The sequence below is a fragment of the Amphiura filiformis genome, chromosome 19 (assembly GCF_039555335.1).
Source record: "Amphiura filiformis chromosome 19, Afil_fr2py, whole genome shotgun sequence".
Taxonomy (NCBI): Eukaryota; Metazoa; Echinodermata; class Ophiuroidea; order Amphilepidida; family Amphiuridae; genus Amphiura; species Amphiura filiformis.
In genome coordinates this window covers 40,267,302-40,280,874 of record NC_092646.1, presented here as the reverse complement: position 1 = coordinate 40,280,874, position 13,573 = coordinate 40,267,302, and the positions used below count along the sequence as shown (strand labels likewise).

The window sequence follows — 13,573 nt, the reverse complement described above, 5'->3', positions numbered from 1 at the left end:
TTACCCCAATCTGGAGGGCGGACCTGCCCCATCAGCGTATTATGCAAAATATTGATAATTATAACATTACACAAGGTAAAACTACTGAAAAGCATGTTTTTTAAAGTTATGTGGTATCAGTATTACTCATACCACCGTTTATGTCCTAATCCATAATCTCCCCGAAGTTGTAAACATGATACGTTTAAGCTCACTTTGGACCCCTACATTTTACCCTGACCCGACCCCTGCAACAAATTTAGTGACTCCACAGAAGAGAATGAATGCCCTGTATACTCTTGCTAAATGTTTGCATTGAATATGTTATTGTTATGCAATGTTTAAACCTTTTTTTTGTGATTAGGGTGAACTTACCCCACCATGTGGGCGAACCTGCCCCAATATGGGGCAAGTTCGCCACTTTGCACAACTTTTTTGTTTGCTCTATCCTGTTGCTATTGTAAGGCCTATAGTTCTGGGATTGTGGCTGTATATAGCCAAGACATAGGGCTTTCACATGGGCTAATCAGGCCATCCATAACCTTAAAATTGACATCGCTAGACTGGTCAGAAAAAAATAGGGCGAACACTCCCCGCTCTCCCCTAGACCTATACAACAATTGTATACGACAATAAAACAATTTAACATTTCCCACAATTATTATTACTTGACATGCATAATTTATTGCACGTGTCTGCAACTCCATGTGCCTGTCCACGTGACTTTGACCATTTCACGTTTACTGACCTCTATAGCTCCATGTCCCTCCGCATTAAAACCATAACAAATAGTCCCATGACATAAATTCGTCATAAATACACGGTTATTTTCGAAATTCTACTGTCACTTTCATTGACAACAATGAATACAACAGTAAAATAAAAATGTCAGCGAAAATTTTACTTGACATGCATTATTTCTCAATCTAAAACAAATCTCTTTTCGATGACGTCATATCTCTATCCCTACCTTTATCGTGAATTAAGTTATCCAACTTTAACTATGCCTTGCGCGAAGTAAATTGGCGGGGCTAAACTTTTCGAACAAATACAATACACTAGGACATATTATTACACGTAATACAATATTTGCCATTTGCGACATGCCTGGACATTGTGCAGATTTACAAAAACAAATGTTTCAACAGTTTAAATATATACGCATTATATCATCAAACGCAATCGTGCAACTTCATTTTACTGCAACTCTACTATCACTAAGTACGCCACAGCCTTATCAACGAACTTATGCATATGCAAATGAGCCCAATTCTATACAAAATTGACACCACGCATGCGTCTAGCTCAGTGAAGAGGCCAGAGAAAGTGTGTTTCTAAAAACAGTATATTAAAATGAATGTTTTTTTTCCAAATTATCGTACACAAACTCAACATATATACAACAACAATTTTACATAAGTCAATCTTGTTATACATAAAGCTACCAAACACAAAAACAATTTCCACAGTCACAATTATGTGTCAAATAATTATATTTTATCCCCAGCAAATTCCGTATTGTATCCGCCTGCGGAAAAAAAAGTTATTACATCCTTAAAAGGAGATACTACGACCACGATACTTTCATTTACCATGTTTACGTAACCACACAATAAAAAATTGGCTACTCTATTGGTTGTTATTTTGGCCATTAATTACTGTGTGTTCACTGAACTTTCACTGGATTCTTAATTGGAAATAAAAATGTGGTTATGGTTTTCACACATAACCAAAGGTTTAGTTCTAGACAAATATCAATTCAGTTAAATTTTGATTATAATAATGAAGCAATGGTACCATGTCTAATGAGATACCCTCATGTTCACAAGAGGTAAGAGGTCACCCAGCGCAGGAAGATATATCAGGCCTTGTGTTTCGATCCGGGCTGATTTAGGAGTGCTGTTCAAACATATCCCCTTCATTTTTTAAGGAGAGTATGGCCAAGCTGTTAAGGAGAGTGGTGGGTGAGTGAGGACAACCCAGATTCTAAAGGGTTTTTTTTTCAGTTATGAAAATATGCATGCCTCTGTGGACCTAGAATACAAAAAGTGTTATCTTGAATTGAGTAAAACCTATCAATAGATACATTTCAAGTATGTTTTACTTAGGTCAAGTAAAATAAATAGCATGTACATCGGCCCCACCCTCACCAATTTTTGGAGATTTTTAAATATTTTTGTTATTTTACTTATATGCTCCCATACTTTTGTTTCTAACATTAAGTAATGAACTGTAATGCAATGACATGTTAAGAAGTTCTTGGGTATCGTTTATAAACGCATTGCAAACACTCTCTTCAAGCTAGGGGTAGGGTTTTGGAGAAATAAGAAAACTATTAGAGGCCTCCCTGTTTTTATGATGCATTTTGAAATTGGAATTGCAATTTTATACAGAAATGAATAATAAAGAATAACATAATAACAAATAATAAGGGCCTCCCTCACCGACTTTTTAGAAAGTCTGGACGATATACAATGTACATGTTAGTTTTTTTTTTTTTAATTGGCCTTATACTTGAATAGTTATAATTTGCAATTAAAACTTCTGGGAAACTATTGGAAGAACTAATAAAAAACGGCTCACCTGATTGCAATTAATGGGAAGTGATTTATAAACTCACACCAAAAGCAATTAAGGCGAGCTATGGCCAAGCGACAGCTGCAGCTCTCCTCAAAACAAACGGCATGATATAAAAATGTTAATTTCTTAAAGTTACTTGACCGTGTGAAGTCCTTGTTACCAAATTAACATTTGAAAGGTTTCTCTTAAGTGTGAATGTACGTTCATATCTCTTCAAGTGACTTGGTCGTGTGAAGCCTTTGTTTCAAACTTTACATATGAAAGGTGTCTCTTCAGTATGAATACGTTCATGGTCCTTCAAGTGACGTGACAATGAAAAACCTTTGCCGCAAAATTTACATTTGTAAGGTTTCTCTTTAGTATGGATACGTTCATGTCTTTTCAAGCTGTTTGTCTCTGTAAACCCTTTGTTACAAAATGTACATTTGAATGGCTTCTCTCCAGTATGTATACGCTCATGTTGCTTCAGGTTACTTGACTGTGTGAAGCCTTTGTTACAAAATGCACATTTGAAAGGCTTCTCTTTAGTATGAATACGTTCATGTGCTTTCAAGTGATGCGACAGTGTGAAACCTTTGTTACAAACTGTACATTTAAAAGGCTTCTCTTTAGTATGAATACGTTCATGTATCTTCAAGTGACTTGACTGTGTAAACCTTTTGTTACAAACTGTACATTTGAAAGGATTCTCTTTAGTATGAATACGTTCATGTATCTTCAAGTGATGCGACAGTGTGAAACCTTTGTTACAAACTGTACATTTAAAAGGCTTCTCTTTAGTATGAATACGTTCATGTATCTTCAAGTGACTTGACTGTGTAAACCTTTTGTTACAAACTGTACATTTGAATGGCTTCTCTTTAGTATGGATACGTTCATGTACTTTCAAGCCACTTGACTGTATGAAACCTTTGTTACAAACTTTACATTTGAAAGGCAGCTCTTTAGTATGAATACGTTCATGTGCTTTCAAGTGATGCGACAGTGTGAAACCGTTGTTACAAACTGTACATTTGAAAGGCTTCTCTTTAGTATGAATACGTTCGTGTAACTTCAAGTTACTTGACTGTGAAAAGCCTTTGCCACAAAATTTACATTTGAAAGGCTTCTCTTTAGTATGGATACGTTCATGTCTCTTAAAGTGGCTTGAATGTCCGAAGCCTTTGTTACAAAATGCACATTTGTAAGGCTTTTCTCCAGTATGAATTCGTTCATGGTCCTTCAGGTGATGCGACAATGAAAAGCCTTTGCCACAAAATTAACATTTGAAAGGCTTCTCTTTAGTATGGATACGTTCATGTCTCTTCAAGTGGCTTGAATGTGCGAAGCATTTGTTACAAAATGTACATTTGAAAGGTTTCTCTTTAGTATGAATACGTTCATGGTTCTTCAAGTTATGTGACAATGAAAAGCCTTTGCCACAAAATTTACATTTGAAAGGCTTCTCTCCAGTATGATTACGTTCATGGTCCTTCAAGCTACTTGACCGTGTAAACCTTTTGTTACAAAATGTACATTTAAAAGGCTTCTCGTTAGTATGAATACGTTCATGTGCTTTCAAGTTACTTGACTGTGTGAAGACTTCGTTACAAAATGTACATTTGAAAGGCTTCTCTTTAGTATGTATACGTTCATGTGCTTTCAAGTGACTAGACTGTGTGAAGCATTTGTTGCAAAATGCACATTTGAAAGGCTTCTCTTTACTGTGAGTACGTTCATGTTTCTTCAAGTTACTTGCCTCTGTAAACCCTTTGTTACAAAATGTGCATTTGAATGGATTCTTATGGCAAGCCACATCATTCATAAATGCGAGTTTTGCCCGCTATACTGGTCGAGGAGCCCGCTATACTGGTCGAGGAGCACGCTATACTGGTCGAGGAGCACGCTATACTGGTCGAGCAGCACGCTATACTGGTCGAGCAGCACGCTATACTGGTCGAGTTTCACCACGCCGAACGGCGAGTTTCACAACGCCGAACGGCGAGTTTTCACCACGCCGAACGGCGAGTTTTTCTGACGTCGATCTAAAATATTCACGTAGTATAATAATAATAGGCCTACACGTAGTATAATAATGTTTAAAAACAATTTTGCAATATGAAGGCAATATCGTGTTTTACAACCCACTGTTTTTGGCTCCAAAGTTGGACTCACTAGCTTACAGAAAATTGGTCGCTCTATGAAAAATGACAGGCCCTACACATGTATAGGGTGGCCTATATCAGGTGTTGCCCTTTGAAAATGTGACTGAAGTTCTGTTTAATGTGTAAAAATGGAAAATAAATTGGAAATATCATATAAATGAAATTAAAGGAAAATTGTGCTGTGTTTTATTTTAAAGGTTCTGATCTCTTAGTTTCTTTTTCGTATTAGGCTTATAAATTAACGTAAAAATGTTCCCGCTCTTTTCTAGTTACCGGTATTCCTCTAAGTGTAGGCCTATATAACATCATATAATATCATCATATACATTTTTAATTCTTAATTGTGTGCATCCTCTCTGATATGGTCTAAATTCCTGTCATTGCTTGTCAGGAATGTGCTTTGAATTATTGAAGAAGGAAAACAAATTTTTTGAAAAGAAAAATAGACTCTTTTAATTTTTGGATTAAAAAAAATAGGCGTAATAGGCCTACATATAGGCCTATTATGGGTCGGCCCTGCACATTAGGATCGGTCGGTGGAGTAGGCCCTACAAGTAGCCTACAACCAAACATTTTTTGTGGTCTTTGAATGCGGCTTTCCTTGTAATGCTGCAGTACTATCCGGGGAAATAAAGTAGGAACATATGTGAGACTAAAACCCATTGAGACTAAAACCATGGGCGGCATATCCCCGTATACATATGAGTAATAACATTAATAAATAACCTGACTGATTGAATTTGCAACTAACATTGACTTAGGGGTTCATTCATAGGATTCGAGCATGATCGCTTAAACACTCGTATAAATCAACGATCATGCCCGAAATTCTATGAATGAACCCCGTTCATACAACATTCTGAACATTGTTCAAGTAGCAATACAAATAATACATGCGCGTGTAGGCCTACGCAAACTAGCAAATCGTGGATCGCGTTAATTGGGTTAAAACTCTGCGTGACGCAGCTTGTTTAAATGCCCTGTGTAGGCTTAACGGCTTAAGTCCAATCAGAAACGAGAGCAAGAGAACCCCGCTAAAACTTCCGGGCACATTGATTCATTTTATAACAGATATACCGAAAAAACTAGATAAAAGACCCACCCCCGAAAAAAGTTTACCAAAATTGTTTTTAAAGTATTTTAGATCGACGTCAGAAAAACTCGCCGTTCGGCGTTGTGAAACTCGCCGTTCGGCGTGGTGAAACTCGACCAGTATAGCGTGCTGCTCGACCAGTATAGCGTGCTGCTCGACCAGTATAGCGTGCTGCTCGACCAGTATAGCGTGCTCCTCGACCAGTATAGCGGGCTCCTCGACCAGTATAGCGGGCTCCTCGACCAGTATAGCGGGCAAAACTCGCATTTATGAACGATGTGGCTTGCCATAGATTCTCTTCAGTATGAATACGTTCATGGTTCTTCAAGTGATGTGAAACTGAAAAGCCGTTGCCACAAAGTTTACATTTGAAAGGCTTCTTTTTAGTGTGAATATATGTGTGTGTTGTTAAATGACTTCCCTGAGAGAAGCCTTTATTACAAATTTTACATTTAAAAGGTTTCTCTTTGGTGTGAGTATGTTCATGTACTTCCAATTTACTTGGGCGTGAGAAGACTTTGTTACAAAATTTACATTTCAAAGAGGTGGATGAGGCTACAACTTTCTTACAACTGGATATAGAAACAGGTTCACTCTGTGAGGAACATGACACATGATCCTTTCCACTGATCCGATCCTTTAATTCTGAGTTACTCTGTTTCTTCACCTTAGAAATATCGGCACTTCCTTTTGTTATTGTTGAGGTTTTCTTTCCATCTTGGCATTTCCTCTTGACCTGTGTGGATTGTGAAATGGAAACAGGTTCACTCTGGGGAGAACGTGAAACATGATCCTGTCCACTGATTTGATCGTTTAATTGTGTGTCATCAAAGTTCTTCAGCTTAGAACTCGCTTTTGTGTTCATTGAGGTTTTCCTCCCATCTTGGCATTTCCTCTTGACCTGTGTGGATTGTGAAATGGAAACAGGTTCACTCTGGGGAGAACGTGAAACATGATCCTTTCCACTGATTTGATCGTTTAATTGTCTGTCATATAAGTTTTTCAACTTAGAACTCTCTTTTGTGTTTGTTGAGGTTTTCTTTCCATCGTGGCATTTCCTGTTGACCTGTTTGGATTGTTCATACCTATACGTCATTGTTGCTTTGTCATCATTCCTCTGCCTCGCCTCCCTCTTTCTTTGTAGCAACATTTTTCTACGAAGTACGCTTCTTCTTGTCTTCCGTATCTTGGGAATAGGTACATATACCACTGTGCTCTTGTAGTCATACCAGTAAGGGCGAATCCGTAATTCATGATGCCTTATATGGAACAAATATCTGAATACATCGTTGTAGAATCTCCTTCCACAGTATTGACATACGTGGGGCATAAGGTAGTCCCACTCTCGTGGACGTCTTTGAACTCTTTTTGCCATTGTCTGTAATGTAATGGAAAATTGTGAAACATATGAGTTTTGAGTTCCTATTGCAATAAACTATTAAAATAAAAAGTAATATGTGACCGTACAGCACGAATGAGCCGTAAATTCCCTAAATTAGGTTACAGTGTAAACTGTGACTGCAAGTCGTATTCATCGGCATCTCTAGCTGGCGCGACATCTATCTCATTTTGATAGTCAAACACCAATCAATAATCCTATTGTTGAAGCAAATAATTAGCTTCTAACTTAGAAGGCAATATAATTTTTAATAGCTCTGGTTTTTGTTTGCTTTGGCTAAATCCTGTTCAAGTGGTGGGTTACCAGGCATTGTATTTTGTATAGGTATGTATAACCAACAATTAACAATGAGTGAACTTTCTTGAACCTCGTTGACTTGGGGATGATTTGATATGACTGCCAATTATGACTGTTTGATATTTATTGCCAGCAATGTGGAAAAAGAGACACACATAGAAACGAAAAAAAAAAACTACCATTTTGTTGAAGGAGCAAAGTTCAACAAACCATAACCCCGTCCCTGTGGAATGCTGACCGATGTGGTTTTTAAGTTGTTTGTTTTTGTATTTTCTGCACATTTTCCCCCATGAAAGTCACCTGGCCTCTCCTGCCTTTTCTCCCAACTACTTGGCTATGCCACTGTCCTGGCACGGCAACACACGCAAGTCTGTGTCATGCCAGAGCTATCTAATCATTATAAAGTTTACTTTCAGTCTGATATCTGTAACACACAATTTTTACTTTTATCACATTGTTTGTATATATTATACTACCTTTCTCAGAAATATGTCAAAAACATGTACCGTACCAATAATCAGCAATAGGCTTCATTTAATGCGGCCAGGGGCATAGCCAGGATTTATGGGGGTTGATTTTGAAAAAGTGGACGTGTTTTTTTCCCTAAAATTGTGGACTTTTTTGACCAAGAAAGTAAAAGAACCTGTTTTTTTTTTCCTCGATACGCTCGCAAAGTAAACCGTTTTGGCTTTCGGTGATTGGGGGGCGACCACCCCTCACCTAAGCCCCTAATAACGGTTTTCATTTTTAAATATTTTCCAAATTCCACACACCCCTATTCATATCATTTTTATTGTGCCTATTTAAATTTTTACGTACCGTAATTAATATAAGGCATATCATCATGATCATATACAATGCAAAAAACACACACACACCACGTTTCGGCTTAAGCTTCGCATATTAATAAACCTAGACTTTGCAAATACACTCAAATAATTATACTTTATTATTTAAGGGGGTAGGCCTACTACAGCCCTGCCCAATTTTGTGCCTATTTTTGCATTTTTCTCAAAAAATTATAGCCCATTGGTGACAAGTAAGGCATCTATATTATAGGGGCAAGGACTGTAACTATACTGCACTGGAAATTTTATTTCAGCACAGTCAACAGACAACAATTGTAGAGTTACAGTCAAAAATTTCGGATTTATATCTAGCCTTCATTTAAATGGCTTCATTAAATTGTGTACTTTCATTTTGAAAAATTTTCCAAATTCTCAGACAACCCCCTAATGTGTCGATAGCTACTAGCACTGTACCAACTGAATTTAAGCTTGCTCGTGTAAGACCCTTGTACAAAAAAAATAGTCGCTCTGAGGTTGGAAACTATAGGCCAGTGAGCATTTTATGTGTTACATCAAAATTATTGGAAAAAGCTGTGTATTCTCAGTTGGAGACCTATTTGAGAGAAAATAATATTTTGTATGGGTACCAATCGGGATTTCGGAGTTCATTTTCTACTGATACCTGCTTAATTCATCTCAACGACTATATCAGGAGTCAAATGTCCATAGGTAATTACACGGTTTAGTCTTAATTGATCTACAGAAGGCATTCGACACTGTTGACCATGTCATTCTATGCCAAAAACTTAGAGCCATGGGTGTATCTTCTGTTGACTGGTTTTCATCATACCTTAGTGACAGGAAGCAGATTGTCAATGTAAACGATGTTGACTCTAATCCCCTTGGTGTCTTGTGCGGTGTGCAAGGCAGCATTCTTGGGCCCCTTTTGTTTCTTTGCTATGTGAATGACATGGCCAGCAGTGTCGACTGCAAGCTTCTGCTCTACGCTGATGACAGCGCTCTTTTAGTGTCTGACAAAAATCCGGGGCACATTGCAGAGAGACTTGGTAAAGAGCTTGACTCCTGTAGACAGTGGCTTATAGACAGGGACAGGCGATTTGCGCGGAAAAAAATAGCAAATTGCGCGGAACTTTTTTTTTCAGTGCAAATCGCCTGTCCCTGCTTATAGACAACAAACTATCTTTACACCTTAGAAAGACGGATTCAGTGCATGCTATTTGGTACAAAAAAAAGACTCGGGAAAGTTAATTCATTTTCTGTTTCTTGTGGTGGTCAGAAAATAACATCCTCCAAGGTTGCAAAATATTTGGGAGTGACCCTTGATGAAACACTGAATGGGAGTCAATTGCTCAAGATATTATTAAAAAGGCGAGCGCACGGTTGAGGTTCTTGTATAGGCAAGCTGGTAATTTAAACTTAACCACTCGTAAGATACTTTGCAATGCCCTTATTATGTGTTATTATGATTATATATGCTCTTCATGGTATTCCTCTCTCTCACAACCGGCTGCAAACCATGCAAAATAAAGTTGTGCGGTTCATTTTAGATTTGGGACCTCATGCACACATTGGTCAGGCAGAGCGGAACAAAATTGGTTTGTTGTCTGTGCATGATAGGGTGATTTCAGTTGAAACTGAATCAAGTTTTAAAAATCTTCCATGAAAAAGCCCCGGTCTATCTAAGTGCCAATTTTACCCGTACAAAATCTTTGCATTATCTACGGTACCAGGGATAGCTCATACAATTTTGTTGTTCCCAGAAACCACGGTAATGTTAGTCACACCTTTTTTTATAGTGGCATCAAACATTGGAATTCTTTACCAAATTCCATCAAACAGATCACCAATTTGACCCAATTTAAAAAAACCGTCAAAAAACATCTGATGGATCAAGCCATAAGAACTGAGCAGAGATATTTCATCAGGTATTGATGGGGTTTGATCTTTTTCCTTTTGGTCGTAATTTATGTGCAATATATGGAATTTGGGTGTTATTTTTTTTTTATGTGCAATATTTTGGGTTTGGGAGTTATTTATTTATTTGGTTCTGTTGCCTGATCTGCTTGTTTCCCCCATTTCTTTTTCCTTTAAGGACCCCAATGGAAATAAGCCTCAATTTTATTGAGGCTTTTGGGCTATCCTTGGTACTCGTCTGGTGTTTACTCCATAATCCATACATTTTTGCTATATCTGGTTTTTCATGCAATTGACCACATCTTGTATGTATTTATACAAAGTATCTTTTTATCATATGTGCTGTAATATTTTTTATGTGAGTACTGAATAAATATGAATGAATGAATGCTCGCGCAAACATTTTGAAATTATATCATCCTCCCCCTATCAAAATACCCCCGCACCTCCCCTGCTCATGACAAGACAGGATTTCTCATTTCAACCCGCTCTGAAAAGAAAATGGTTTGGATACCACACAGGTTTTATATAATATTTTCCTATAGTTTGACCCAATTGTTGCTACTAAAAACAGACTGAAATAGATTATTACTGTCATCATTAGGCCAAGTAAAAATAAAACATGTTTCACATCCGGGGAGGAGGAGGGGGCTTTTTATTTTCTATTTTTTATCGCAAACTTGGTGTAAATACCCATACTTTGAGCTGTTTTAGCATATACAATACTGCCTGGAAAAAGGAGGCCTCTTTTTATTTGTTGTTCTGAGAGTTACACCCCCTCCAATGATCACAAAACCTTCCTAAAATGTTTCTTGTATCTTAAGGCTAATGAAAGTCAATTCCCAGTTTCCCGTTACATAATTTTTCATGACTGTGTAGGTGACCATTTCATTATTCATTATTCATTATTTTGCACCATTTCATTATTGCATCTGTTACAGGCATAAACCAATAGTTGCCCATGTATACATGTGATAAATCACAGTTTGTAGTTTACAGATGTAGTTTACAACCACATGAAGGTGATTGTACAACTTTTATCAAAAGTTTCACAATATTTTTTACGGGATGAGATCAGAGCAGATCAAAAAGTGCGGGACAGAGAATTGAGTAGGTATTCATTATTAATTCATTATTAGCCATATACCATGCTCCTACTGCAAAGAAAATCCCTGAAAATCAACAGAAAGAGATTTATGATATATTTAAAAACACAATTATTTATTTGTATATTAAAAAGTTTGTTAGAAATCAACATTTATTCAAAATAATGAAATATTTGGCCAGCAATTTGTTTTGAGCGGAGTAGGGTAACGGGAAACTTTGAATCGACTTTCATTAGCCTAACAAGGCTATAGAAAGCATCCCAACTTCCTAGACATATTTTTTGAAAAGTTATAACTGAATTTAAAAAAAAATATATATATATTTGAGGAAACCTCAAAAAAGGAAGCGGGAGGGGACATGAAACATGTTTATTTTTTTATTCTGCTTTACATGTGCTACACAATCTGGAGGTATTAAAGTGATTTTTGGTACATATTTCATTTTGCTCACCATGTAGTCTGCATGTGTTCATACATGTAAGAGTCTGTGTAATGAGGGTAAAATGGGGAGGGGCAAGACATTGTTGGACAGTCGAAAGGGGGAAACAATTTTGGCCAATATAATATCTGGTGCCGATTTGAAACACTTAATTTCAATATGTTAAAGAGAAAATAATGAGCTTTCACATACAGTACCAAAATCTGCATTTTGATGAGGTTAAGTGGGGGGATGTCGAGTCTGTCTTGAAATCAGATTGTGTCTTTCACAATTTGGTGATTGATTTGGTGAGGCTTGTGGATACACGTCTAGGCGTTGTGCTTGTGTGTAGCATACTACAAGGGGCTGTGCAATAATTATGAGCCCCGTGGGGTAAAATTTCCAAATGGCTCGCCAAAAATCGCTTTCCCCCGGGCCCCTTGCGCATGCCAAATTTTGGGGATAGCAATTTATAAACATTAAATGGTCTATCTACATGTTGCGAGCGCATCGAGCAGGAAATTTTGCATATTTAAGCGTTTCCGTACTGTTTTCCTAAGCATTTTTACTAGCGTTTTAAATATTTAAAAGACGCCCCATGAAAGTGTGCCAAAAATTGTGCTTGCCCCCCCCCCCCTTCCCGGCTTGCCAAAAATTTCTTGCCCCCCCTCCCCCATTTTTACCCTCCCCCTAGGGCTCATAATTATTGCACAGCCCCTAAATCACACTGCACTGCGCTTTTTTAGGTAAGCTTACAAATGTCACAATGACTGGTATATGGTACTATGTTCTGTCAGTCGCCCCCCCCACCCCAGCCTAACACTATGAAAATGTGCCAATTTGAACTGACTACTGCCAGATCATTCTTTTAGAGATATCATTCAGTAAATATAACAACACAAACCTCGATTCCTAAACAAGATACGTGTAAATTATTGTAATCGACTTCCAACATGTTCAACTCGATCGCTTTGTTGTTGCTGCCGGCTCTGTGCAACAACTGTGCGGTACTTTTAGAATTTCAGCATATGGTTTCAGCCAGCTCGACCAAACTTGAGCTCGTCCCTTTTCGTTTCACACTCTCTAGACATAGTAATCAAAAACACCACAAAACAATTTAATTATACATTATTACATTGCTGTTCTTTTGGTAAGGCAAAACAAAAATGATTGGCCTCAAATTAAAAGAGTAGGGTAAATAAAGATTTTATTATATATTTATTTACTAAAAGACATAAGGCGAGTGAAAGTCGATTCCGAGTTTATCGTCCCCCGCCCGCGTCACTTTTTGGTAACCAAAAACACCCGCGTCAAATTTTCAAAAATGCCAAAATAATTCATTATTTTCAAAGTATCAGTTTTTCACTAGTTTTAGCAATTGGAAACATATATTTTTGTTTATAAAACACATAAATTCATAACTTGGAAGCAAAACGAGGCCCTTTTCTAACTTTTCTAGTCCCTACCCATATAAAAACATGTTTATAAATAACATGTACGAGTGTGGCTTTAAATCAACACGCATTTTAGGTCAATAATGAAATCTGATGAAATAATGAAAAATGAAAAATGAAAAAGTCACCTCACCAACCTGGGAAAAAAAAGGGACGATAAACTCGGAATTAACTTTCATTGGCCTAAAGTTGTGTTTCTTCTTTCATTTATTTACTAAAAGATAGTGATACACTTTATGAAACGGTCACAAACTAAACATCTCAAAAAAGTAACTAACCCCCCTTAAATAATGACCATTATTCAAAATCGGACGATTGTGTTACAAATCTGTAAAATGCGTTGGAAGCAGGTTTCATTGCTGCATATTTTGACACCTCAT

The 13,573-nt window shown here is 37.2% G+C and overlaps 2 protein-coding genes across 2 annotated transcripts; both read right to left on the bottom strand.

The window, feature by feature from the left end:
- Positions 1-612: 612 nt before the first annotated feature.
- On the bottom strand, positions 613-4,363 carry LOC140140589 (uncharacterized). Its single transcript, XM_072162346.1, is given in 1 exon segment — positions 613-4,363. A coding segment is annotated over 1 exon segment (1,560 nt). The 3' UTR covers positions 613-2,803.
- Positions 4,364-5,040: 677 nt separating this feature from the next.
- LOC140140588 (uncharacterized) lies at positions 5,041-12,717 on the bottom strand. Its single transcript, XM_072162345.1, has 3 exons — positions 12,644-12,717; positions 6,084-7,174; positions 5,041-5,101 (listed from the first exon to the last, which is right to left on the bottom strand). Exons 1-3 carry the CDS (start codon positions 12,692-12,694, stop codon positions 5,041-5,043), a joined length of 1,203 nt encoding a protein of 400 aa, XP_072018446.1. The 5' UTR covers positions 12,695-12,717.
- Between the last annotated feature and the right edge of the window lie 856 nt (positions 12,718-13,573).